This window comes from Symphalangus syndactylus, chromosome 22 (assembly GCF_028878055.3).
Source record: "Symphalangus syndactylus isolate Jambi chromosome 22, NHGRI_mSymSyn1-v2.1_pri, whole genome shotgun sequence".
Taxonomy (NCBI): domain Eukaryota; kingdom Metazoa; phylum Chordata; class Mammalia; order Primates; family Hylobatidae; genus Symphalangus; species Symphalangus syndactylus.
The window spans coordinates 14,115,667-14,142,118 of NC_072444.2; the positions used below are offsets into that span (position 1 = coordinate 14,115,667).

The window sequence follows — 26,452 nt, forward strand, 5'->3', positions numbered from 1 at the left end:
AGTCCTCATCCTCACTCTTTGGCTCTTGGCAGCGCTGCTTGCTGAAGCTCCCAGCCCAGGCTCACTGGGCCAGTGGCAGGCTGGACATCAGCAACAAGACCTATGAGACTGTCGCCAGCCTGGGAGCAGCCACCCCTCAGGGCGACAGTGAGGACTGTCCCCCGCCCTTGCCAGTCAAAAACTCTTCTCGGACTTTGGTCCAAGAGTGTGCAAGACGTGCCAGTGGAGGTACAGTTGGATGCCCAGATAAATGCTCACCATGCCATTCACAGAGGGCCTGTATATGCTGGGGCACTGAGCTGAGTGCATATGTTAGTCCGTAGCATCCTTACGATGACCTCCCAGGGAGGGGTTCTCATCTTCTCCTTACAGATAAAAGAACCGAGGTGTTAAGTCACATGCTTAAGATCCCACAGCTAGTAAGTCTCTGATGTAGGATTCAAATCTCAGCCCATCTTATTCCAAATTCCTCAATGCTCCACTTAACAAGAGAGAAAAGAGTTTATTGAGCATATCCTTCATCCTGAGTCCTTTGAGGGCTACCAAGACACAGTCTAGTAGGGGAGATAAAAACTGGAATGCAATTCATTATAATACAAGGCACATTGTGATATAGAATGTAAATCCCAAAAGGACAAGGACTTTGAATGTTTCATTGAATACTATTTGTCCAGCGCCTAGCTCAGAGCCTGGCTGTTCTCAAGAACTATTTGTCGAATGAAGGAACAGACTTGTTCTGGGAGGTTGGGGCTGTTGGGGAGGGAGCATGTCCTGCTGGGATTGGGGGTTGGTTTAGGAAGGCTTCCTGGTGAGGATAGCATCTGAGTGAACCTGAGGAATGAGCAAGGGAATCCAAACTGGAACAGGGTATGAGCACAAGCGAAAAAGTGAGTCAGCATGGCCCTGGCCACCGCGAACAAAGGCTTCATCAGTTGAAGGAGAACACTGGACAGGTAGATGGGGAATGGACTATTGGCAGAGAACCAGAAGAGATCCTAGGCCGGACGCAGTGGCTCATGCCTGTAATCCCTGCACTTTGGGAGGCCGAGGCAGGCGGATCACCCCAGGTAGGGATTTTGAGACCAGCCTAGCCAACATGGTGAAACCCCATCTCTACTAAAAATGCAAAAATTAGCCAGGCATGGTGGCATGCACCTATAATCCCAGCTACTCTGGAGTCTGAGGCAGGAGAATCTCTTGAACCTGGGAGGCAGAGGTTGCAGTGAGCCGAGATTGCACCATTGCACTCCAGCCTGGGTGACAGAGTGAGACTCTGTCTCAAAAAAAAAAAAAAAAAAAAGATCCTAGAGGCCAGAGACTGCTTTGAGGTTGAGCACAGAGCAAGTGATAAAGGAAAGCTTTATCATTCCTGATTCCAGATCGTTCTGAAGTTTCCAGCCTGAGTTCAGAGGCCCCTGAGACCCCTGAAAGCCTGGGCAGTCCAGCCTCCTCCTCCAGCCTCATGAGCCCCTTGGAACCTGGGGGTCCCAGCCAAGCCCCACCCAACTCTGAAGAGGGCCTCCGAGAGCCCCCAGGCACCTCCAGACCCAGCCTGACATCTGGGACCACCCCTTCGGAGATGTACCTCCCCGTCAGGTTCAGGTTGGTGAGGGCCCAGCTGTGCAATCAGGGCAAATCCCCTGACTTCTTTGAGCACCCATTGATTTCCACACCTCTAAATAGTACCTGCCTGAAGACTGACTGGGTCACACTCCATCTCTGAGCCTATCACTTATTGTGCAGAAACACTGAACCCTGGGACCCCTTCCCCCTTCACACACTTGCTCCCAAATCCTGCATGGATAGCTGAGGAGGAGCCAGGGATCCTGCCTGCTGACGTTGGAGTAAAGGAGGCTTAGCCCCCTGTGTGGCTTATTCTAGAGGCTCTCAGTGCGGTCTTCACTCTGTCCCCACCTCCAACCCAGGATCTTCTCCCTTCCATACAAACCCATTCAGTCTGGAGTTTGGGGAGAATTAGACCTGCAGATATCCACAGAGTCTTCTGGAGGTCAGTTCCAGCCTTCTTGGGCCTGTGATGGGCCTGGCCTGGGGGCCTTGTGGACTCTACCCACCCATCCTAAGCCCCCAGACTGGCTCTGTTCCTGAGCCCTTTCTCCCCACTCTGAGGTGCTCTCTGGACATGAGGGTCACGTTGGCCTTTCCCTGCCTTCCAGCTCCGAGAGCACTCGCTCATATCGGCGGGGGGCACGGAGCCCTGAAGATGGTCCCTCAGCCAGGCAGCCTCTGCCCAGAAGGAACATGCCGGTAGGAACTCTGGGACCATGGTTTGAGGGGCGGTGGCAGGGTGCCTGGGAGACAGAGTTAGTCAAGAGTAGGCGTATTGGGGTGGGAGACCTCCCCATGGTTGGGGTACAAATGGGCCCAGGCAGCCACAGTTTGGCCAGTCCCTGTCCTGGTGCCCAGGTGGTCGTGGTTTGGCCAGTTCCTGTCCTGGTGCCCAGGCGGCTGCAATTTGGCCAGTCCCTGTCCTGGTGCTCCTCTTTCCCTGCTCCAGCCCAAGGCTGGGTGAAGCTGAGGAGAGCCCAGGCCTTGAGGGGTGGCAGCAACGATGAGGTCCAAGCTCTGGCTTCTCCCCAGGGGAGGATGAGGAAAGTTGTGTTAGGCAGGCCAGTAGCTCAGAGAAGGCATCACTTCCCTGCAGAAGAGGCAGGATTAGGTGGCCGTGGACCAGCCCTTGTTTACCTAACTCTCCCCTTGTTCATGAGTCTCCTGGAATCCACAGAGACTTTCAGATCCCGGGCATAGAGGGATGTGAGAGGGACAGGGCAAGAGCTGTCATCCTTAATCCAGCTTCTCCCTGCTGAATCACCAAGTCTCCAACAATGGCATATATTTGTTGAACCTAGGAGTGGGCACAGATCAGAGCCAGTTGTGTTGGGAAGGAAGCCTCTTCTGTCCCTTGTTCCTCTGGGAATTCCTCAGAATGGCATTGGTTGTGTTGGGAGTCAGGATGGCAGGGGCAAAAGCTGGTTCTGTCTGGGGAATCATCATCTTTAGTCCACCAGAGTTAGTCACCAGACACAAATCTATGTCCATATCCTGGTTCCACTATTGCCCTGAAAACCAAGTATCCATCAGATGGCATTTAATTGATGCCTGTGATTGTGGTGTGTATGATAGCAAGAGCTTGGGCTTTAGAGTAAGGAGACTTTGGACAAGTGGCTTCACTTCGTCAAGCCTTAGTTTCTTTGTCTGTAAAATGAGAATAATTTAATCTATCTACAATAGGACAGATGTGAAACTGAGTGAGATGAACACCTGGTACGTTACAGGTGCTTTGAAAATGTCAGTTTCATCCTTCTTTCTGCAGGTTGGCATCAGTGAAGGAGATGGCTCAAGGACTGGGAGTCTCCCAGCAAGTTCTGTGCAACTTTTGCAAGAGTAGCTCCTTGCTGGCCCCCACATGCCTCATGCCGGGCCCCAACGTTCAGAGCTGGGACTTGAGCTCACAAAACTGGGGAGCTGAGACGTTTGTTCTGTTGGATCTCACTCTTTCTGTCCCTTGTGCCTCTGTGGCTGGCCTGTTTCCTGCCACGGGCCATACCTCTACCAAGGACACATGGCCTTTCCTTGTTAGGGCTGATGGCAGTTCTTTCCTATCTCATTACCCGCTAGGGGCCTGGGAGCCCTGTGGCTGGATCTGAGTGCTCCTGAGCTGGCTTCAGCTGCAGAACTCTCAGTCCCTCATCAGATCGAGACTCTATTTCCCCCATCAGTCTGGGGGCTTCACAAGGGAAGGAGAGCCCTCCATCACTGACTTCCAGATCAGGGACCCTGCCAAGTAGGGACTGTCTTCTCAGCCAGCCGTTTATTAGTCTAATATTCCTTCACTAAATTCCACCTCTATGTCTGGACCTGTGTTAGGCACTTCAGATACCACACGAGTAAGACAAGGGCCCTGCAGGGTGGTCCTTTGGTGGAAAGCTGGTCTTAAGGGTTGGGCTTGGGAATAGGCAGGGTCAGATTCCAGGTAATGGCTCTGGACTCAGCTGGTTTATACCTGGATGACCATTACAGTTGTCTACAGATCACATCCATTCTGGCTGGTCAACATGCATGCTGTACTGGCTGTTAAATAAAAATATTCTGAATGTCACTCCTTTTGAGGGACAGCACAGCCTTCCCTAGGGACTCTCCTGTATTCCCCAGCCGAATAGTAGTGTCAGATGCCCCCACATTTGCCTGTGTCCTTGATTTAGCAGGAAGGAAAGGAATGGTCTGGGTTGATGGATGCCCACTTCTCTTCTCTTTCTCTTGGTCAACTCAGGAGGCTTTTAGTCTGAGGGAATGGAGAGGCAAAGAAAGAAGGGAGAGTAATAGAATTGGGAGGGCAGAGACTTAAGGGTTCTGCTTCCCAGCACTAGAAATTCTATCATTGCTCAGCCCCAGTGAGAAAGCAGATACAACTAAGCCATCATCAACCACTAACATCTCAACTTGCCAGTTGCTGGGTGCTGGGCCCTGGCAGAAATGGGCGAAGCCAAGCAGGGGAGACTAGAGAGCACCAATGGCCAACACAGCTGCCTGGCTGGGGAGGCTGTGCTGTCTCCCCGGAGACCTGACTGGTCTGTGGTTCCCGCAGGAACAGGGTTGTCCTTTGAGCCCCCAGTGTCTGGTTTCATTCATCTCAGACTTGTTATTTCACTCTTTAATAAAGGACTAGGGGGTCAGTTTCCAGTGGTTTCATTTATGTGATCTGAAGAGCAACAGGGAGGGGAACAGAATCTTGGGGCTTGAAATTCTTTCTCTGGACCTGGCAAGGGAGATGGCCTGATGTAGAATAGTGGTTTGCAACCACAGTGTTTTGCCCCAGGGAACTTTTGATAAAGCAGAAAACAGTTTTGACTGTTCCCAACTGGAGGGTGCTAGTGGCATTTAGTGGATGAAGGTCAGGGATGCTACTAAACATCCTGTGGTGCACAGGTCAACCCTCCATAGCAATGCATTATTCAGTCCAAAATGTTAATAGTGCCAAAGTTGAGAAACCCTGGAAAGAGCACTGGACTAGGAGTCTGGAGACCTGAAATTCTACCTCTCCCATGGTCCTCTGCCACTGTCTCTGTTGATTGCCCCTGAGACAAGGATTTGGGAGCAAGTAGCTTATCTGTGAAATGATCCCAGGAAGCATAATGAGGGAATAGAGAAGTGAAACAAAGTCAAAGAGCAATAAAGAGCTGGGCGTGGTGGTGAGAACCTATAGTCCAGCTACTTGGGTGGGAGAATTGCTTGAGCCCAGGAGTTCAAGTCTGCAGTGAGCCATGATGGCGCCACTGCACTCCAGCCTGAACAACAGAGCGAGACTCTGTCTCTAACTCTTGTTGGGGACATGTGAGAAACAGTATTGACTAGAACATGCCTTCAGGTTGTCCCATTGAGAGTGAAGAAACTGGATGTTTTCCACCAACTCTGGTTTCTTGCTGGTTGGGGATGTTCTTTCTGAGGGCATCAATTTCCTACCACCCCAAAGCTCCTAATCAGAGAAATGTGGGGAGCTGTCCAAGGTGTGTCCAGGAATTATCTTCCAGTGACCTGCAGAGTGGATAGGTAGGCAGAGGGGATATGATGGTATCAACAGGGTCCAACCCTGAGAGGATCATCACCCTCTTTGGGCCTCGGTCTTCCCATCTATACAATAAAGAGGTTGGACTCCATGTTTCCTTAGGATCCTTCATACCCTGACATTCTAGGAGTCTTAACTTCTTTTGATGTTGCACAGCTTAGGGTGGGGACTGGGTGGAAGTTGGAGAAAAATCTTTTTTTTTTTTTTTTGATGGCTCTGTCTCCCACACTGGAGTACAGTGGCACAATCAGAGCTCACTGTAACCTTGAACTCCTGGGCTCAAGCAATCCTCCTGCCTCAGCCTTCCGAGTAGCTGGGACTATAGGCCCACGCCACCATGCCCAGCTTTTAAAAATATTTCATAGAGACGAGGTCTCTCTCTCTCTCTGTTGCCCAGGCTAGTCTTGAACTCCTGGCTTCAAGCAGTCCTCCTGCCTTGGCCTCCCAAAGTGCTAGGATTACAGGCATAAGCCACCACTCCTGGCCTTTGTTTGTTTGTTTGTTTTTATAAGGCAATCCTAAGTAGCCTCAGGCTGCTGAGGTTGAGTCTCTTCAACCCAGAAGGGCTTGGCTGGGATTGGCAAAAAGGCCTCCCAGAATCCCAAACCATTAGAGTCTAACCTCCCAAATGTGACCGGCAGGGCTGCATGCTCAGTTCCCACGCACTGCCTCTCCCCACACTCCTCACCTCTGTGCTGCAGCCACGCTAATTTTTCAGTTCCTCCAACACTGTCAGGCAGGCCAGGCACCCTCCCATCCCTAAGCTTTGCACATTTGGAACTCCAAGAGGAGAGGACTGTTTTGTTCCTCTGGATGTCCAGAACAAGAACTACCTGGCACATATTAGGTGCTCCATAAATATATGTTGAATGCCTCTTCCTTTCTTCTGTGAACACTCTTCCTCCTCCCCTCAATGCCCACTGTGTACTTCAGCCCAAAGTTTAAACTTCGTTTCTTCAGAGAAGATGACACCCTAAACAGTGCAGTTCCCCTCAAATGTGTCCTTAAGCTATTCTCCACTGCTTCCTGCCCTTCACCCCAGCTATGATAAATGCATTAATTGACCATGTCTGTTTTTGTTTAAGGTTTCTCTTGCCCATAGACTGAGTCTCAAGCTTTCTGGGACTGGGTCTGTCTGGTTCATTGCTTGGACACTCAATATGTATTTGTTGAATGGATGAAAAAATCCCACTCTGTCCTACCTTGATCCCAGTCACATAGCAACGAGAAGATAGGTGTCCACACCAAGCTGCCTCTGCGACCCAAGCTGGAATGGGGTTCTCTCAGGAAAATCAGGAGATTTCACTCGACACCCCAACCCCAGCTCCCACAGTCCCAACCTGCGCACACTGTGGACCACTTTTCATGCCTTCCCTCCAGGTTCCTGAGCCCCACCCCCATCACAGGAAGATCATTTTCTGTCCATTAAACTCACTTATTTAGCAAGAGAACTGGGTCTGCAGGAGATACTTGAAGATCATTGGAGATCATTCCACAGGAAGGCAGATCCGTGCATGGCTGGGGAAGATAGACACAATTGTGTTTCCACCCCTCCGCTAAGATGACTCTTCCAAACCCAGCCCCACTGAGGGGGCACTGGCCTGACCTGGCAGCCTTGCACCTGGATCAGTATTTCTCAAAATTTGGTGCACTTAAGAATGAATCTCGGCAGGGCGCGGTGGCTCACGCCTGTAATCCCAGCACTTTGGGAGGCCGAGGCAGGCGGATCACGAGGTCAGGAGATCAAGACCATCCTGTCTAACACGGTGAAACCCCGTCTCTACCAAAAATACAAAAAATTAGCCGGGCGTGGTGGCGGGCGCCTGTAGTCCCAGCTACTCAGGAGGCTGAGGCAGGAGAATGGTGTGAACCCGGGAGGCGGAGCTTGCAGTGAGCCAAGATGGCGCCACTGCACTCCACCCTGGGGGACGGTGCGAGACTCCATCTCAAAAAAAAAAAGAATAAATCTCAACTGTAATTACAGCACTTTGGGAGGCCAAGGCAGGAGGATCACCTGAGACCAGGAGTTTCAGACCAGCCTGGGCAACATAGTAAGACCCAGTCTTTACAAAAAATTAAAAAATTAGCTGGGCATGATGGATGGCTCACACCTGTAGTCCTAGCTACTCAGGAGGCTGAGGCAGAAAGGATCAGTTGAGCTGGGGAAGTCGAGGTAGTGAGCCTGATTGCTCCACTGCACTCTGGCCTCAGCCACAGAGGGAGAGCCTGTCTCAAAAAAATGAAAAGAATCTCCCCAATAAGCTCTCACTACTCAGAGTGTAGTTCTGGGACCAGCAGCACCCCCAGCACGTAGGAGCTTGTTAAAAATGCAAAGCCTTACTAACAAAACAGCCAGCAAATGAAGTTTTAGGTAGACAGAGGCAAACAGGAGCCTGGATCCACGTGGCATGCACAGGCCGTGTGCACGATGGAGTGAGTGCAGGTTAAAGCAGAGCTGGATTTAGTGATCTACACACACGCGCGCGCGCGCGCACACACACACACACACACACACACACACACGGGATCCGAGCGCACCGAGTTGCCTCCACTTGGCATAGGCGCGGAACTGAGTCCTCCCGCTTTGAGATGCAACGGTGCAGAGACGCGGGAGCCCAGAACGCTTCCTGGGGCCCCTGGGACACCCTCGGGCGACCGCCGCCTGTGGCCAGGTCACAGCCTCCCACCTCGCCAGAGAGCCCTCTTTCCCAAATCTCTCTTCGGTTCCCCGGCGCCCCTGGAAGGGCCGAAGGTGGAGGGTCCCCTCTCTCAGCCTGGTCCCTCCCCTGAGGCCCGACCGGCCGGCGCGGGCAATCAGTGCCCGGGCAAGCCCTTGAAGTCTATATTTAGTGCCCGCCACCCCTCCCCCGCACAGTTGCGAGGCGGGCGGTGGGGGGTGGGGGTGGGGAGAGCCCCGCCCCTCCGGGCGTGTGTGTCGTGTGTGTTTGGGGCCCGCGCGGGTTGAGCGCCCTCCGCCTTCGCGCCTCCTGCCCCCGAGGCCCTACGGCTGCCCCTGTGCCCCTCGCCAGGCCGGGCATCGCGGGCCAACATGGGCCAGGAAGAGGAGCTGCTGAGGATCGCCAAAAAGCTGGAGAAGATGGTGGCCAGGAAGAACACGGTGAGGCTGCAGAGTTTGGGCCACGGCCCCCGCCCCCGGGAGGCACGGGCGAGCCCCGGATTCCGGGGTGGGGACGTACTGGCGGGGCGCCGTGCGGGTGCGTACGGGACTCGGGGACCCGAGGGAGGAGCGGCTGGTGCAGGGCCCAAGGCCCCTTGGGGACCCTTGCTGAGTACCTCGAGGTGGGCGTGTGCGTGGCCCAGGGGGATCGTACGGGTCCCGGAGGCGCGACTTGTGCACGTCCCTTTGGATGTGTAGGGTACACTCTGGGCAGCTAGTGCAGGGCCCAGGAAAGCGGGCGAAGAGAGCTGGACGTGGGAAAGGACTTTCGGAGTCCCAGGACTTGGCGTGTGCAAAGCCCAGGGAGCGGCGGCGATGGCGGGGGCGGGGCGGGGGGGCGAATCCTGGTGGCCCGAGAAGTGGCAGAGAAACTTGGGCTAACGGGGGTACTGAGCTGCATCCCTGCACCCCGGAGTGGGTCTGCGGGAGAGAAGCAAAAGGCTGTGGATCCTGCGACCCCACCGCTTGGTGCGTCAGGAGCGGTTCTTTTGGCAACTTTCCATTTCCTTGGCCTTGGGGTGCGGCCCGGACGGGCGGGGGCTGAACAGGTGCGGGGGCCCGCGGGGTGGGGGAAGGGGGCCGGGCTGGAGGCCTGTGCAGCGAGGGCGAGGGCGGAGGGAGGAGCGGGCTCGGCGGGAGGTTGGGAGCAGGGCTGACAGCCCTACCGGAGGGTCCTGGCCAGAGCGCAGACCCAGCTGGAAGTTAATGTTTGATCTTCCCCGTGATCTTTGCCTGGGGCTGGCGGCCGACTGGTCGCCTGGCCAGAGCAAATTTGGTCTTGGGTCCTGGAAGGCCTGGGCTCATCCTGGGAGGGAAAAAAAGGGAGCCTGGTGAGCATGCCCATCCCACCTCCCTTTTTTGTTCCAGGGTCCTCTTCCTCCCACCATCAGTAGCCTTGTGCTGCAGCCACCTGCATTTCCAGGACACCTAGGAGCCTGGGAAAGTAAGAGACACTAAGGGAAGTTTTAGAGCCAGGAAGAGTAGCCAAGGCCCAGGGAAGGGTCGCTGGAACCATGAAGTGGCAGGGAGCCCTGGAGTGGACACTGGGCAGTCATGAGTTGGTGTCCATATAAAGGCCAGAGCCTCAGCTTCTTCATCTGTAAGAAAGAGATGAGATTATCTGCTTCTGGAGAAGGGATGTCACTGGATTCTTGTCTCTGCTGGCAGCAGTGAGGATTGGAGAGATGAGATAGAGATGTAAAGCCCTTAGTCGGACTCAGACCTGTGCTTGGTAAGAACTGGCGAACAAGACCTGCTTCTACGCAGCCAGGTCCAACACAGAAAGATACAGCACAAACCTGCAGAGTGTTGGGAGCTTCTCACCTCCATGCACTCCCCATTCCAGGCTCCTCCACAATCCTCAGTACAACTGAGCCTCAAGTCATGGGGGAGCATTTTCTCAGCTGGGGTTGGCAGAGCCCAGCCGGGGATTCTGAGCCAAATTCCAGTTCAAATAGACAGGTTATCCCAGCCCAGCTCCTTACTGACCCCCAAGCTTGGGCCAGGAAAGAAATTCTGGGCCCCTGGGTAAGAGGGGTAGGGTGGGGATGCCTAGAGACCCGGGGAGAGGCAGCCTGCTTGGGGTAGAGCTCTGGCTGAAGAGGACAGGACCTGCCCTGGCCTCCCCCTCACTCCTTTTATGGTCCTAGGCAAAAGCCACTCAACCTTCGCTCCCTGGGCCTCAAGTTTCCTCTTCTGTGAAACAGGAAGAGGAAATGGTGTCTTTTGGAGATAGATTCCTGTGGAAGTGCCCAGAGCTGTCCCCAGAAAAGATGCAAGTCTGGCCGCAGGGTCCCTGCAGCATGGATCCAGTTTACAGCCACGTCCGCGCCTGGGCTCTTGGCAGCATCTGGGTGGGCATGGAGCTCTAGGCATCTGGCCGAGAAAGGTGGGGCCTGCTCTGGGAGTGAAAGTGGACCCGCCTAGCAGTGGTTAGGCAGGGGAAGACATACTTCCTGTAATAAGAAGGATCCTCCACGTTGCGGCTCAGGCCTGGGGTTTACTGCCAGTTGCTGAAGTCTCAGCCACTTAAGGCTTTGTCACATCCTCTGAGCATGCACTAACAGAAGCAACTTCAAACATGCAATCAAGTGCCTACGGTCACAGCTACACACACTCATATAGCTATAACATGCAGCCACAACACAGTAGTTAAACAAGCAACTGAACCTAACTGTGTATGAGACACGGCTACTGACACCAACATGACAAGCATACTGACCCGTATGACCCACATTGACCATTATAGTTACAGAACGATACACAAAGACAGCCACACACATGTGCATGCAGCACAGCTACACCCAGACATGCAATGCTACAGACTTAGCAAACAGCCACATTTATACATTCAGATCTTATATCACACGCATCATCCCACAAAGCCAGATAGATACAGCTGTGCCTGGAGCTGCATATTCACAGCTCCACACTTAGACCAGAGATACTGCTGGCTACAGAACCCATTTGTGTGTTCAGAGAGATACACCCAGCAACATTTGCACAAGGCTTTGTTTACTCAGCTACAATCCAGGCTCATGGCTATTCTCCTCCAATATGACCCAGTTATACAGCGGTGACACACGAGGCATACACCCAGTAGAGAGGTGGAACTGGCTTAACACTGATTGTTGCATTTTCAGGAATTTTGCAACCTGGTGGTTAAACACAGCAATTGTTTCAAAAAATTACATTATCTGCTTACAATTAAATAAATTATATTAGAAACAAAGGTAAGGAATCCTCCAAAATAATCACTTCCTGATTGTTTTACTACGTTGTACTGCTATGTATGGTCAGAGGTAATTTACTTCTATTGTTATCTGTACGGTGGAAATACCATATGATGGTATGGTACTGTACATCTCCTCCCAAAACTTCCTTCAGTTCAGTGACAGCATGTTGGCAGCTTGAAACTGGCCATGGGATGAGTGTTTACACCACAGAAACTGGCAAACACTACAGGTCATTTTTTTTTTCCTTGAGAACTGGTTGTTAAATGTTGGCCAGCACACCACTGCACTTACCCATGTTGATATTCCATGATTGTGTATGTCTAGACAGATCTACGCCCACGCTAACACAATTTGTATAGTACCCAAAAGGCCTGAGTTTGAATCCCAACTTGGCTCCTTATAAAGCATGTGACCTTGAGAAAATTATTTAACCTCTCTGTTTCTTGGATTGCTCTTTGGTGAACATGGGATAATAATTCTGTAAGAATGGGAATAATACACAGGACCTACCCGATAGGGTCATTGTGAGAGTTAAATGAGATAATACACGTAAAAAAGCTTAGAAGAGTGCCCAGTACATAGCAAGCCTTTAATTAATGTTACACTTGGAGTTGTGCACCCCCAAGTTCACATACACACACATCTGCAGGTCATGCCTCTGAAAACATACCGTGAACCCAAGTTCTCAGGGAGGCTAAGGACTGACAGAGGGCAGCTCTTGGGACATGGTCCAGGTCCTGGCAGGGCAGGGATTGGCAGCTGGAACCATGAAGTGTGGGCCAAGGATAGGAACATACAGGACACCGTCAGCTGGTGCTCCCCGGGGAACTGATCTCAGGACAGCAGGCAGGTATGGCTTCTAGGAAGGGGCTGGGGGAAAGGAGAAGGCCGAAATGAGTCAGAGGGTGTCCAGGGCCTGGCAGGTCACAGATTTTCAAACCTAAGGCTTTTTCTCCCTCCCGCCTTCTTTCTGCTTTACTCCTGCACAAGTTCATCCACTCAGGGAGCACTGGACTCTCTGCTGAGCCCTAAGGTCTCAGAGATTAGAACGGTTCTCTTTACCCGAGAGAAGTTAAAGTACCTGTTCACACAAAGACTTGAAATGAATGTACCTAGAAGCTTTATCTGTAGCAGCCCCAAACTGGAACCTATCCATAAGTCCCGTCAACCGGTGAATGAATTTAAAACATTGTGGTAGACTGGGTGTGGTGGCTCACGCCTACAATCCCAGCACTTTGGGAGGCTGAAGCAGGAGGATCACTTGAGGCCAGAAGTTTGAGACCAGCTTGGGCAACATGGCAAAACCCCATCTCTTCAAAACAATACAAAAAGTTAGCCAGGTGTGGTGGTGCATACCTGTGGTCCCAGCTATTCAGGAGGCTGAGGTGGGAGGATCACCTGAGCCTGGAAAGTCGACGCTGCAGTGAACTGTGATTGTGCCACTGCGCTCCAGCCTGGGCAACAGTGAGATCTTGTCTCAAAAAATGCCAAACAAACTGTGGTACATACGTACAGTGGAAACCACTCAGCAGTAAAAAGGAGCTACTGATCCACGAGACAACATGGATGAGTCTCAAAAATAATTATGCCGAAATAAGCCAGATAAAAAAGGGTTTTTGCCCTACATACTCTTTACATAAAATCCTTAAAGATACAAGGTCACCTATAGTAACAGAAGGCAGAATTGTGGTTGTTTAGGATTGGGGATGGGGAAGGATGGATTAGAAAGGGGACAGAAAGAAGCTTTTGGGGCTGGTGGTTGTGCTTTTATCTTGATTGTGGTGAGGGTTCCATGGGTGTATACCTATGTTGAAACTTATCAAATTTTACACTGTAAAGTGTGCAGTTATTGTATGTCAATTATACCTTAAAAAAGCTGTTTTGTTTTGTTTTGTTTTGTTCGAGTTGGAGTCTCGCTCTGTCACCCAGGCTGGAGTGCAGTGGCATGATCTTGGCTCACTGTAACCTCCATCTCCTGGGCTCAAGTGATTTTCCTGCCTCAGCCTCCTGAGTAACTGGGATTACAGGCATGCGCCACCATGCCTGGCTAATTTTTGTATTTTAGTAGAGGCGGGGCTTCACCATGTTGGCCAGGCTTCACCATGTTGGCCAGGCTGGTCTTGAACTCCTGGCCTCAAGTGACCTGCCCACCTCAGCCTCCCAAAGTGCTGGGATTATAGGTGTGAGCCACCGTGCTGGCCAAGCTGTTTTGTTTTGTTTTTTAAAAAGTCCCCAGTCCTCACCCTGTGAAGTTCACAGTGGGGAGGTAAGGGAAGGACGCTACAGGCACACGAGCAACAATAAGCCAGGAAGGAATTCATTTTGGAGGAAAGATGGGGAAGGGGGAGGGCATTCCTGGGGAGAGGCACAGCAGAACCAAAGGCTGGAGGTCAGGAGCCTGGCTCAGAGGGTTTGAACCCAGCAGGTGGCGGGGGATGAAGTTAGAGCACTGTCTAGGACAGAATGTTTCTCGTCTCTCTCCTTCCTTCTGCCCCTTGCCTATCCTTCGGCCACGTGTCTGTCTGTATCCTCCTGCTCCCTGTACCAAGGCCACACAATAGTCAGAGAAGCCTGGTCAGGACCTGGGCCCCAGTCCTCACCTTGTGGCTTCCCACAGGAAGGGGCCCTGGACCTTCTGAAGAAGCTGCACAGCTGCCAGATGTCCATCCAGCTACTACAGGTGGAAGCCTTGGGACAGTGCCTGGGGGGAGAGCTGGTGGGGGAGGGAAAGACCCCTGGTGGGGGAAGGTGGAGTCTGGGAGGAATTTCTGAGGGGAGGCCTGCGGGGAGGGGATCTTGAGGTGCAGACCTCCCAGGGAGGGACTGAGGGGGACACAGGGGCATCTCGGGGACGGAGAGGGTACCTTCTAGGTGTAGGGGACCTCTGGGCCTTGGAGCAAGACTGGTTTGCTTTTCTTGAATACCCCAATTCCCAAGGCCCTGGGCCTGTGGGATCCAAGAAGCCAATGATCCAGGGAGAGAGAAAAGTCCCCCATTTAAAAATCCCCGTGTGGCCCTTAAAGTCCCCAGATTTACCAAAAGCTCCTGGCCCTGAAAAATCAGCACAGACAGATGCAAGGTCTCATAGCTGGAGCTGCTGTCTCAGTTGAAACTGGAGCTCAAAGACACTAGAGGGAGCTGGCCACGGTGGCTCATGCCTGTAATCCCAGCACTTTGGGAGGCCGAGGCAGGCAGATCACCTGAGGTCAGGAGTTCGAGACCAGCCTGGCCAACATGGTGAAACCCCGTTTCTACTAAAGATACAAAAATTAGCTGGGCAAGGTGATGCACGCCTATAATCCCAGCTACTCGGGAGGCTGAGGCACGAGAATCGCTTGAACCTGGGAGATGGAGGTTGCAGTGAGCTGAGATTGCACCACTGCACTCCAGCCTGGGTAACACAGCGAGACTCCATCTCAAAAAAATAGACACTAGAGGGTTGGGAAGGGGAGGGGCCCTGACAGTCAGCCAAGTGCCTCCCCCAACCCTAGGTGCAGGCTTCCACCAAAGCCACAGGTATCCTCCATGTCAGGCTTAGCCCTGGGCCCTCGGCCTCGTGCAGAGCAGGGCCTCAGTTACAGCAGTGGGGTTCTGACCTCAGCCAGGAGTCAAGGCTAGGACTCTGGGGGTCCAGGTTGAAAGGGGAGGTGGTGGTAGAGCTGGGGCAGGACCTGCCAATGATGGCAGCCATTCCTGTGTATCCATTCCCAGATCATGCCTTAACCCTCTCACTTTGCAGACAACCAGGATTGGAGTTGCTGTTAATGGGGTCCGCAAGCACTGCTCAGACAAGGAGGTGGTGTCCTTGGCCAAAGTCCTTATCAAAAACTGGAAGCGGCTGCTAGGTGAGAGAGGACAAGGTTGTCTTGAGCCCTGTTTTTCTCCTAGAGCTTAGGACAGGACTGGGCCTGGCTCATAGCCAGCACTCAGTGTACGTCTGTTGAGTGACTTAATCAGTGACAGATGGCCTCTGGATCCGGGAGGTAGCTAGTCGGGGACTGCCAATGTTTGTGTACACAAGTGCAAGATTTGTAGACTTGTGAGTTTTGAGCACATGTGCCCCTTATGTGTTTGTGCTCTCCTGCATTTGTCTATATAATACATGTCTACATACACACATTTGTCTGAATATGTGCAGAGGTGTGTTTGCCAATGTATTAATGTCCCCATGTGAGAATGTGTATTTGTACACACGTTCCTGTTGTATGTGCATTTGTGTGTAAATGTGTTTGTGTGTATGTTGGGAGTGTGTGTGCTGCTGTCCTTGTCCCTGCCCTTTGCTCCCTCCCCACTAAAGTCATGCTGGGTTCTGCTGGGACAGAGCTTAGCTGAGGGACAATGCCACCCTTTTGTTTTCAGACTCCCCTGGACCCCCAAAAGGAGAAAAAGGAGACGAAAGAGAAAAAGCAAAGAAGAAGGAGAAAGGGCTTGACCGTTCAGACTGGAAGCCGGAAGCAGGCCTTTCTCCACCAAGGAAAAAACGAGAAGACCCCAAAACCAGGTATTCTTTTCTGGGATGGAGAGAAGGGAGCTGACACTTGTCATGTCCACTGACAGCAACTCAGTGTATATTATCTCATTTAAACCTCACATCCTGGGGAGGAAGATACGGGTATTATCTCCTGCAGTGCCCCCTCTGGGGGTCTTCTTTGGCTCAACCAGACGTTAGACTCACAAGACCCAAATAGGCCATAAATGGCACTGGCTTTGCCTAGAAGGATGCAGGGACAGGAAAGAGTGCATCTGCAGGAGGGCCTCCAGCATTTCTCTACAGAGAGTTCCCACAGGAGACCACACAGCAGTCTAGAGCTCTTCTCTGGCCTACTCAGGCAACAGCCTAGGTGCAGGGAAACAAGACCACAGCGGGTGTAAGCCTCACATCCCAAATCTTGTAACAGTCCCAAAGACAAAGTTTCCAAGATGCTAGCAAAGGCAATAGCCACTTATAAGATTCACTGCATCGGGCGCAGTGGCTCACACCTGTAATCCCAGCACTTTGGGAGGCTGAGGCGGGAGGATCACTTGGGCCCACAAGTTTGAGACAAGCCTGGGCAACATGGCAAAACTCCGCCTCTACAAAAAATACAAAAATTAGCCAGGCTTGATGGTGCGCACCTGTAATCCTAGCTACTCTGGAGGCTGAGGTGGGAGAATCGCTTGTGCCCGGGAGATGGAGGTTGCAGTGAGCTGAGATTGCACCACCGCACTCTAGCCTGAGCAACAGAGCAAGAACCTGTCTCAAAAACAAACAAAAACCAAGACATATATCATAAATTAAAAGGATCTCTACTTTCTGTATTATACAATAACAATTTTAAATCTGAATTGTTGGGTTTTTTTCACAATGATCCTGTACTGCTTTTGAAACAAAAAATAGTAACAGTGCTTTTAAAAACTAAACAAATAAGAGGGATAAAAATCTGTTGTAGAAAATAACGGAAGGCCGGGCGCGGTATCTCACCCCTGTAATCCCAGCACTTTGGGAGGCCGAGGTGGGTGGATCACTTGGGGTCGGGAGTTCGAGACCAGCCTGACCAACATGGAGAAATCCCATCTCTACTAAAAATACAAAATTAGCTGGGCGTGGTGGCACATGCCTGTAATCCCAGCTACTCAGGAGGCTGAGGCGGGAGAATCACTTGAACCCGGAAGCTGGAGGTTACAGTGAGCTGAGATTGCACCATTGCACTCCAGCCTGGGCAACAAGAGCAAAACTCCGTCTCAAAAAAAAAAAAAAAAAAAGGAAAATGTAGAAAAGTAGAAAAAAAAATCACTCACATTCCCACCACCCAAAGACAATCACTGTTGATGAGTTAGTGTATGGCTTTTCTTTCGGTTCTCTTTGACTTGTTTGCTATAGTCATCCCCAATTTTAATAGCCTGCTTTTTAAAAGGTAATGCCTGTGAAATGGATTTGTCACATTTTCTATGTTCTGTTCCTTTCCATTGCTCATTTTGCAAGTGTATCCTACTTGGAAAAACCCTAATTGGCATCTAACTTTTCACACGAGTGTGATTTCTTTTCCCAAAGGGATTAGAAGTTTGGCTCGGGGAATCCCTGACCATCTCCACAGTGCCTAGCACAGAGTGAACATTTACTGAATATTGCTAGCCCGTTTGTAGCAGCATGGTCCCCTGCCCTGTGGATTGCCTCCTGTTCATGCCCTGGCTGGTCTGGCCATGTCTGGAGCACTGTGTGGTTATGAGAACTTTGGCAAATGAAGGACCAGGAGCAGGAGAGCTCTTGTGAGATGAAGTTGAAGGTCTCATTACCCGCTAGAGGCTGAACTACTGGGGAGGGACCAAATGGGATTTGGGACTAATCTGTCACATGGGGAGTGTAGGCATCCAGGTAAAGGTGGCAGCCTGAACATATGCAGTTTTTGTTTTTGTTTGCTCCATCCCCAAGCCCCACTAAATGAACAGTAAAGAGGCTGGGTGCAGTGGCTCATGCCTGTAATCCCAGCACTTTGGGAGGCCGAGGTGGGCGGATCACCTGAGGTCAGGAGTTTGAGACCAGCCCGGCCAAGATGGTGAAACCCCGTCTCTACTAAAAATACAAAAATTAACCAGAGATGGTGGTGCATGCCTGTAGTCCCAGCCACTCAGGAGGCTGAGGCGGGAGAATCGCTCGAACCCGGGAGCAGAGGTTGCAGTGAGCTGAGATCCCGCCACTGCACTCAAGCGTGGACAACAGAGCGAGACTGTTAAAAAAAAAAAAAAAAAAAAAAGGACAGTAAAGGGATTTCTTTTAAAGGCCTGTATGAAGACAACAGGTGTAGGAGAAGTAACAATGAGAAAGCAGAAAGCCAGGTTCTGGGCTGAACTTGGTCACTTATGGCCTTCATCTCTGAGACTCAGTATTATGGCCTGAAACACAGACATCATTTTCTCAGTTCTTTCTTCTTAAAAATAAAATGTTTTATTTGTAATAGTCTTTAATTATATTTTAGTTGTCTTAGTTTAGCTATTTTGTATTTTTTATAATACAGATAATTACTTGTTCATTGTAGAAAGTTTTAAAAATACAAATAAATAAGAAAATAGGCCGGGTGCAGTGTCTCATGCTTGTAATCCCAGCACTTTGGGAGGCTGAGGCAGGTGAATCACGAGGTCAGGAGTTCAAGACCAGCCTGGCCAACACAGTGAAACCCTGTCTCTACTAAAAATACAAAAATTAGCTGGGCCTGGTGGCGGGCGCCTGTAATCCCAGCTACTCAGGAGACTGAGGCAGGAAATCGCTTGAACCCGGGAGGCAGAGGTGGCAGTGAGCCGAGATCGCACCACTGCACCCAGCCTGGGCGACAGAACTAGACTCCGTCTTAAAAACAAAACAAAACAAAACAAAACAAAAGATAAGGGTCAGGCACAGTGGCTCACGCCTATAATCCTAGCACTTTGGGAGGCTGAGGCGGGTGGATCACGAGGTCAGGAGTTCAAGACCAGCCTGGCCAACATGGTGAAACCCCATCTCTACCAAAAATACAAAGATTACCTGGGCATGGTGGTACGTGCCTGTAATTCCAGCTACTCAGGAGGCTGAGGAGGAGAATTGTTTGAACCGGGACCTGGGAGGCAGAGGTTTCAGTGAGCTGAGATCGCGCCACTGCACTCCAGCCTGGGCTACAGAATGAGACTCTGTCTCAAAAAATAAAATAAAATAAAATAAAATATCATTTATTATCTAGAAACAAGCACTCACATATAATTGTGTGTATATATACATATAAAATTTATATATGTATATATACATCCTGTTAGACTATTCCTATGCATTACTACCTATAAATAGGTATAAAATACCTATTTGTTTTAATAAAATTGAATTACACTCTGGATACTATTTTGTAACCTTTTCATGTACATAAATGTATTCATTTCAGTAGCAAGGTGTGTTTAGTGTAAAAAGTTTAGAAAATCAAACACAAGAAGAAAATAACAGAAATAACCATTGTTAACATTTTGATGTATATCTTTATAGTTTTTTAAGAACATACAGGCCAGGCCAGGCTCAGTGGCTCATGCCCTTAATCCCAGCACTTTGGGAGGCCAAGGTGGGCAGATCACTTGAGGTCAGGAGTTCGAGACCAGCCTGGCCAACATGGTGAAACCCTGTCTCTACTAAAAATACAAATATTAGCTGGGCATGGTAGTGGGTGCCTGTAATCCCAGCTACTCGGGAGGCTGAGGCAGGAAGGTCACTTGAATTTGGGAGGCTGAGGTTGCCGTGAGCCAAGATTACCCCACTGCACTCCAGCCTGGACGACAGAGGGAGATTCTGTCTTTAAAAAAAATAAAAGAACATACATATGGGCCGGGCAAGGTGGCTCATGCTTGTAATCCCAGCACTTTGGGAGGTGAAGGCAGGTGGATCACTTGAGCTCAGGAGTTAGAGACCAATGGCAAAACCCTATCTATTAAAAGTAGAAAAAATTAGCTGGGCGTGGTGGCATGCACCCGTGTTCTCAGCTACTTGGGAGGCTGAGGTGGAGGGATCACTTGAGCCTGGGAGGAGGAGGTTGCAGTGAGCCAAGATCGCACTACTGCACTCCAGCCTGGGTGAGGAGTGAGACTCTGTCTAAAAAAAAAAAAAAAAAAAAAAAAATTCACATGTACATTTATATTTATATTTTGTTAATAAAATTTGAAGTGCACTATACATTTTCCTGGGACACTAAATTGTTATGCCCACTCACTTTTCACAGCCATGGGGCTCGGAAATGAAGCTATTGCTGGGGCTGAGCAGAAAATGGAGAGGTATCTCTTCATTCTGCTGGGAGAAGCCAGTTGTCAGGGGTTCTATTTCAGCTCAGTTAATTAATTTCCTTTCTTTTTAGTTTTCTTAATGATAATTTATTATACAAACACTGTAACCACATTAGTGAAACTTAGAATAAGCATGGGAAATATTTGTGCACATCAGACAAATTAAGCAGCTTTTATTTTTCTTCCTCTCCTTTCCCAGGCCTGGTCTAACTACATACATAATTTTTCCATTCCTTTAGGCAGAGTGTACAACTTTGTTTTTTTTTTTGAGACAGAGTTTCACTCTTGTTGCCCACGCTGGAGTGCAATGGCGCGATCTCAGCTCACGGCAATCTCCACCTCCCAGGTTCAAGTGATTCTTCTGCCTCAGCCTCCCAAGTATCTGGGATTACAGGCATGTGCCACCATGCCCGGCTAATTTTTGTATTTTTTTTAGTAGAGGCGGGGTTTCTCCATTTTGCTCATGCTGGTCTCGAACTCCTGACTTCAGGTGATCCACCTGCCTCGGCCTCCCAAAGTGCTGGGATTATAGGCGCGAGCCACCATGCCCGGCCTTTTTTTTGTTTTTTTTGAGACAGAGTCTCACCATGTTGCCCAGGCTGGAGTGCAGTGGCGTGATCACAGCTCACTGCAGCCTGCAACTCCTAGGCTCAAGTGATCCTCTCACCTCAGCCTCCTGAGTAGGGGGACTATGGGCGCAAATTATTTTTTTAAATATAAAACAGTATTTGAATTTTTGTCCTTAGGAACTATAAAGATTATACGTGACTTGGACATGAGACTGTAGCAAACAATGGCCAAAGAAGAATCATCCATTCTATGCCTTCTCCTTTGTCTGGTCACTCAGAAATATCCTACTATCAGCTATCATTGCAGGAAACTGAGGACCAGAGAGACCAATAGGAGAACAGGAGGATTGTTTATTTAAGGTATGCACCGGCTCAGTGGACTCATATCTAAACAGCTGAGCATTTTAACAAAGACAGAGTGGGGTTTTTATAAGCAAGCTTACAGAAGCAAAACAAAAGCAGTTAATCATGTGATAGGTCACATAATCTATAGCATAGCATAACTTGTGGCCTTGCATAGCTGGTGGCCTTCTAGCTGCATTGAAAGAAAAACAAGAACTGGCTAAATACAGACATTTGTAAAATACAGTCATGCTTAAGAAGCCAGGGAAAGGAGTAATAGTAAAGGAATTTGTCTTTCTCTCTTTTTTTCCTTCAACCTTGCTCTGGAGGGGAGGGGTGTCTGGAGCCTATTCATTTGGCCTTGGCTTCCCAAACAGCATTATCTTATAACTGTCCTTGAAGTGAGCTTGCTAGGCAGAGGAAAACTTGTTCTTTTCTTTTTAACCCTTGCCTTGCCTGTTACTTTTCTTGGAGTGAATGAATGCATATTTATTTTTCAATTTCTGCCTCACTATGATTGTTGTTGCTTGTCACCTCCCATTATTTTTATCCATGTATTCACCATAGTCTACTTTTTCTTCTGCATAAATTCGAGACCCCTGGCTGGGCGCAGAGGCTCATGCCTGTAATCACAGCACTTTGGGAGGCCACGGCGGGCAGATCACTTGAGGTCAGAAGTTCAAGACCGGCCTGGCCAACATGGCAGAACCCCCATCTCTACTAAAAATACAAAAATTAGCTGGGAATGGTGGCGCGTGCCTGTAATCCCAGCTACTCGGGAGGCTGAGGCATGGGAATCTCTTGAACCCAGGAGACAGAGGTTGCAGTGAGCCGAGATGGTGCCGCTGCACTCCATCCTGGGTGACAGATTGAGACTCCATCTCAAAACAAATAATAAAAATAAATTCCAGACCCCTTTTTCACTGATGTGCCACATCTCCAAGGCCTGGCTAGAATGCTGATATTCTGTGCCATGTCATCTTGACAGACATTACCCATTTGGTACACTTCCTTGTCCCCTGATCACCACATTTCATTTGTTGCTAGAGAAAACATTGTGCTGGAGTATTTCCTTCCATCTGTCTCATGATAGGGTCCTAACCCACTTGCCCAAGTAACTGCACACAATTCAGGGAGCTTTCAAGAACCAAACTGCTAGCTGTTTTGGACTCAGCCTTACAAACTGATGAAGTACCTGTAATACAGGTCTTTGAAACATGGTTTCTACTTTCTTTCTTTTCTTTTTATTCTTTTTTTTTTTTTGAGATGGAGTCTCCCTCTGTTGCCTAGGCTGGAGTGCAGTGGCACAATCTCAGCTCACTGGAACCACCATCTCCCAGGTTCAAGTGATTCTTCTGCCTCAGCCTCCAAGTAGCTGGGATTAAAGGTGCATGCCACCAAACTTGGCTAATTTTTGTATTTTTAGTAGAGATGTGGTTTCACCATGTTGGTCAGACTGGTTTCAAACTCCTGACTCAAGTGATCTGCCCGCTTTGGCCTCCCAAAGTGCTGGGATTACAGGTGTGAGCCACCACGCCCAGCTGGTTTCTATTTTCTTACAGTCTAATCTGTAGACTTTTCCTGATGCTCTAGCTCTAGTATTAACTAATAGGTCACCTTTTTATTTATCTTGCTATTGTATTCTAAGCATTTTTTTATGTTCCTGAATGGTTTTCATAACAGTCATTTGCAATAACTGCGGAGTATTTCTGATTTGTTCTAAAAAGAAAAGTAAGGCCGGGCGCGGTGGCTCACGCTTGTAATCCCAGCACTTTGGGAGGCCAAGGCGGGTGGATCACGAGGTCAGCAGATCGAGACCACGGTGAAACCCCGTCTCTACTAAAAATACAAAAAATTAGCCGGGCGTGGTGGCGGGCGCCTGTAGTCCCAGCTACTCGGAAAGGCTGAGGCAGGTGAATGGCGTGAACCTGGGAGGCGGAGCTTGCAGTGAGCCGAGATTGCACCACTGCACTCCAGCCTGGGCGACAGAGCGAGACTCCGTCTCCAAAAAAAAAAGAAAAGTAACGAGGAAGAGTCAGAAAGTGGTTCTCCAGGGTGGAGTCTCATGTCTTCTCTCCCCTCTCCCACTGTAGGAATTCCAGCTTCTGGTTCCTGCTTGCATTGTCTATCCCCAAAGGGCACTAGGGAGAAATCCCACAGAAGAACTCCCAGAGCCTGTTGTGGGAGTGCAGGGGCATGTGAATGAGGACCTCTCTTCCCCTCTTCCATGTGTCTGGTGGAGGGCTGCTCCTGGGGTCATTAGTTAGTGACCAGCACTTCCAGCCAGCCTAGCTGAGGGGGAGAACTCCCTCAGACAGAGGCCCTGGGGAGCTTGCAGGAGGCAGCTCTTAGGTCCAGAGGCACTGAGAGAGTGAGCACCCAAGGGGAAGTGGGCTGAGCACAGACAATGCTCACCACAGTGACCAAAACCCACCAAATGCTGCTCTTGTGGAATTTACATGGGGTGTCGGACAATAAATATAATTAAATATAAATAAGTAAATTGGCCAGACGCAGTGGCTCACACCTGTAATCCCAACACTCTGGGAGGCCGAGGCGGGCAGATTACCTGATGTCAGGAGTTCGAGACCAGCCTGGCCAACATGGTGAAACCCCCTCTCTACTAAGAATATAAAAATTAGCTAGGCATGGTGGCGCATGCCTGTAGTCTCAGCTACCGGGGAGGCTGAGGCAGTAGAATCACTTGAACCCAAGAGGTGGAGGTCGCAGTGAGCCACTGAGATAGCACCACTGCACTCCAGCCTGGGTGACAGAGTGAGACTCTGTCTCAAAGAAAAAAAGTCAATTATGTAGTATGCTAGAAGGTGACATGTGCTATGGAATTAAAAGGAAGGCAGGGTAAGTGAGATGGGGAGTGGGGTTTGCAATTAACAAACAGATTGATTTTTTAAAACCAGTAAAAGGAATAACTACATTATATATCATAAAAAGAATGTAGCTACGTGCATTTTGGAAAAATTGGAAAAAAAATCACCTTTAATCCCATCACCCTAGCTGTAACAGTGGTTAGCATTTGAGTATATTTTCTTTAGATCTGCTTTTCCTCCTATGCATTGGTTTTCTTGCGTGACTTTAGGCACAGTCCGCATCTAATTTTGTCTCCTGCTTTCTTGATTGCTATTTTAACTCAGCTCTTCTATCCCCAAGGCCCATGTGTTTCTCCTCTCCTCCTCCTAAAGTGCCTGCCGGGGAGGCTGAAGCTGATCTCTCTGTTTCTCTGGCTCTAGATGGGTACAGACAACTCCAGGAATCCAATCTCTGTGGACTCCAGTTAGCTAAGGCCTGCCTGACAGCCAGGAGGACAGGGGCCTGCTGAGAATAGTTGTTAATAATGAGCAACACAACCCATGTCACGTACATGGCATGTATTAGGCCCTTGGCAGATATTGACTTCCTTCCCTTGTATTGGTTCACTTGATGGAGGGCAGGTGAAGGTCATGAGTAGCCGGCACCACCTGGAGCTCCGTCTCCCAAGTAGCTGTGGCCCGGGTGGGCTTCCTTAGCCTCAAGCCAGCTGGCCTTTTCCCAGGATGCTTTCTCCCCACCTCCCTGTCAGTACTGATGCTAGTCTACAAAACAGTCTCATCGCCAATTTTCTTCTTTCAGGAGAGACTCTGTGGACTCCAAGTCTTCTGCCACCTCCTCTCCAAAAAGGCCATCGGTGGAAAGGTAAAAGAAACCACAGTCTTCTCCACCCAATGTCCTATTTAGCCTGTGTCCCCTTCTCTGTTTTTATGGAGGAAGCCCAAGGCAGAGGAAACGAGGGAAGGAAGAAACCTCCTACGTTATGTTGCCCCCATATTCTAAGACCCACACAGTCTTCCCACATTTCAGCCCTCGGGGACCCTCTGGATGTGCCTTTCATCTCTCTTGGTCAATTCTTCGATTCATCATGTATTCATTCATCCATCCATTTAGCAAGTGGGCCCCCGAATCAGGGGTGTGGCTCTTTCCCTGGGGTGGCTGACTGGTTGCTGTTGCCCCATCACTGTCAGGGGACCAGTCTCAAGGTCCGATTGAACCCAGTGAGGACAGAGGTCTTGAAAGCCGATACCTAGGCTGGGCACAGTGGCTCATGCCTGTAATACCAGCACTTTGGGAGGCCAAGGCAGGTGGATCACTTGAGGTCAGGAGTTCGAGACCAGCCTGACCAACATGGCGAAACCCCGTCTCTACTAAAAATACAAAAATTAGCCAGGCATGGTGGTGGGCACCTGTAATCCCAGCTACTCGGGAGGCTGAGGCAGGAGAATCGCTTGTACCCAGGAGGCAGAGGTTGCAGTGAGCCGAGATCGCGCCACTGCAATCCAACCTGGGCAACAGAGTGAGACTCCGTCTCAAAAACAAAACAAACAAAGCAAAACAAAACAAAACAAAAAAAAGAAAAGAAAAGAAAGAAAAAGTGGCCGGGCGCGGTGGCTCATGCTTGTAATCCCAGCACTTTGGGAGGCCGAGGCAGGCGGATCACGAGGTCAGGAGATCGAGACCACAGTGAAACCCCGTCTCTACTAAAAATACAAAAAAAAAAAAAATTAGCTGGGCATGGTGGTGGGCGCCTGTAGTCCCAGCTACTCGGAGAGGCTGAGGCAGGAGAATGGCGTGAACTCAAGAGGCGGAGCTTGCAGTGAGCCGAGATTGCGCCACTGCACTCCAGCCTGGGCGACAGAGCGAGACTCCGTCTCAAAAAAAAAAAAAAAAAAAAAAAAAAAGAAAAAGCAAGCCTATACCCGGAGTGGGCTCTCTCTGGATTTGGGCTGAACTGGCTAGGATGTCTACCCCAAAGTAGCATAAATCATCAACTCATTTAGTCATCAAATATTTGAGGGCCTATTATGTGCCGAGAACTATTCTAGGTGCCAGGGATACAGACATGCATGAAAGAGACAAAAATCCCTGCAGTGATGGGGGCCTTTATTCTAAGTAGGGGGAGGCAGGTAAAGTTTAGAAGGTGACAAGTCCTATGGAAATCAAAAGAGGAGAGGGAAGAGGATCGGGGAAGGATATTCGTGGAGTTGTCAGAAAAGTCCTCATCGAGGAAGTGACCGTTAGGCAAAAGCTTGAAAGAGGGATTTAGCCAAGCAGATATTGGGGTCATTCCAAGCCAAGTGCCCTGAGGTGGGGGTGTGCCTGGCAGAGTCAAGGAAGAGTGAGATGGCCGACGGCTGGAGCAGTTTGAGTGAGGGGGAGGGTTGGGGGAATGAGTAAAGCTGGAGCTATTGGAGGGTACTGAGGGGGGGAATGATGTCACCAAATTTATCAG

General features: G+C 50.0%; 2 protein-coding genes and 1 pseudogene across 9 annotated transcripts in view; 2 read left to right on the plus strand and 1 right to left on the minus strand.

The window, feature by feature from the left end:
• Positions 1-4,694, plus strand: part of ASAP3 (ArfGAP with SH3 domain, ankyrin repeat and PH domain 3) — a 56,883-nt gene extending 52,189 nt beyond the window's left edge. For all 5 annotated transcript variants that reach the window (XM_055261837.2, XM_055261833.2, XM_055261836.2 and 2 more), the window contains 4 exons: positions 33-228; positions 1,380-1,602; positions 2,175-2,265; positions 3,332-4,694. In XM_055261837.2, the coding sequence (XP_055117812.1) occupies positions 33-228; positions 1,380-1,602; positions 2,175-2,265; positions 3,332-3,406 (585 nt within the window). In that variant the 3' untranslated portion in view covers positions 3,407-4,694. The remainder of the gene's footprint in view (positions 1-32; positions 229-1,379; positions 1,603-2,174; positions 2,266-3,331) is intronic.
• Positions 4,695-8,183: 3,489 nt separating this feature from the next.
• TCEA3 (transcription elongation factor A3) overlaps positions 8,184-26,452 on the plus strand; it is a 48,738-nt gene continuing 30,469 nt past the window's right edge. The window contains exons 1-6 of one of the 4 annotated variants that reach the window (XM_063631599.1): positions 8,184-8,253; positions 8,611-8,699; positions 14,112-14,174; positions 15,234-15,339; positions 15,854-15,995; positions 24,799-24,861. In XM_063631599.1, the coding sequence (XP_063487669.1) occupies positions 8,631-8,699; positions 14,112-14,174; positions 15,234-15,339; positions 15,854-15,995; positions 24,799-24,861 (443 nt within the window). In that variant the 5' untranslated portion in view covers positions 8,184-8,253; positions 8,611-8,630. Of the gene's footprint in view, positions 8,254-8,492; positions 8,700-13,949; positions 14,175-15,233; positions 15,340-15,853; positions 15,996-24,798; positions 24,862-26,452 lie in introns of those variants that run through there. The other 3 variants (XM_055261838.2, XM_063631600.1, XM_055261840.2) reach the window with 3 other exon arrangements.
• On the minus strand, positions 21,078-22,390 carry LOC129472321 (single-stranded DNA-binding protein, mitochondrial-like; annotated as a pseudogene).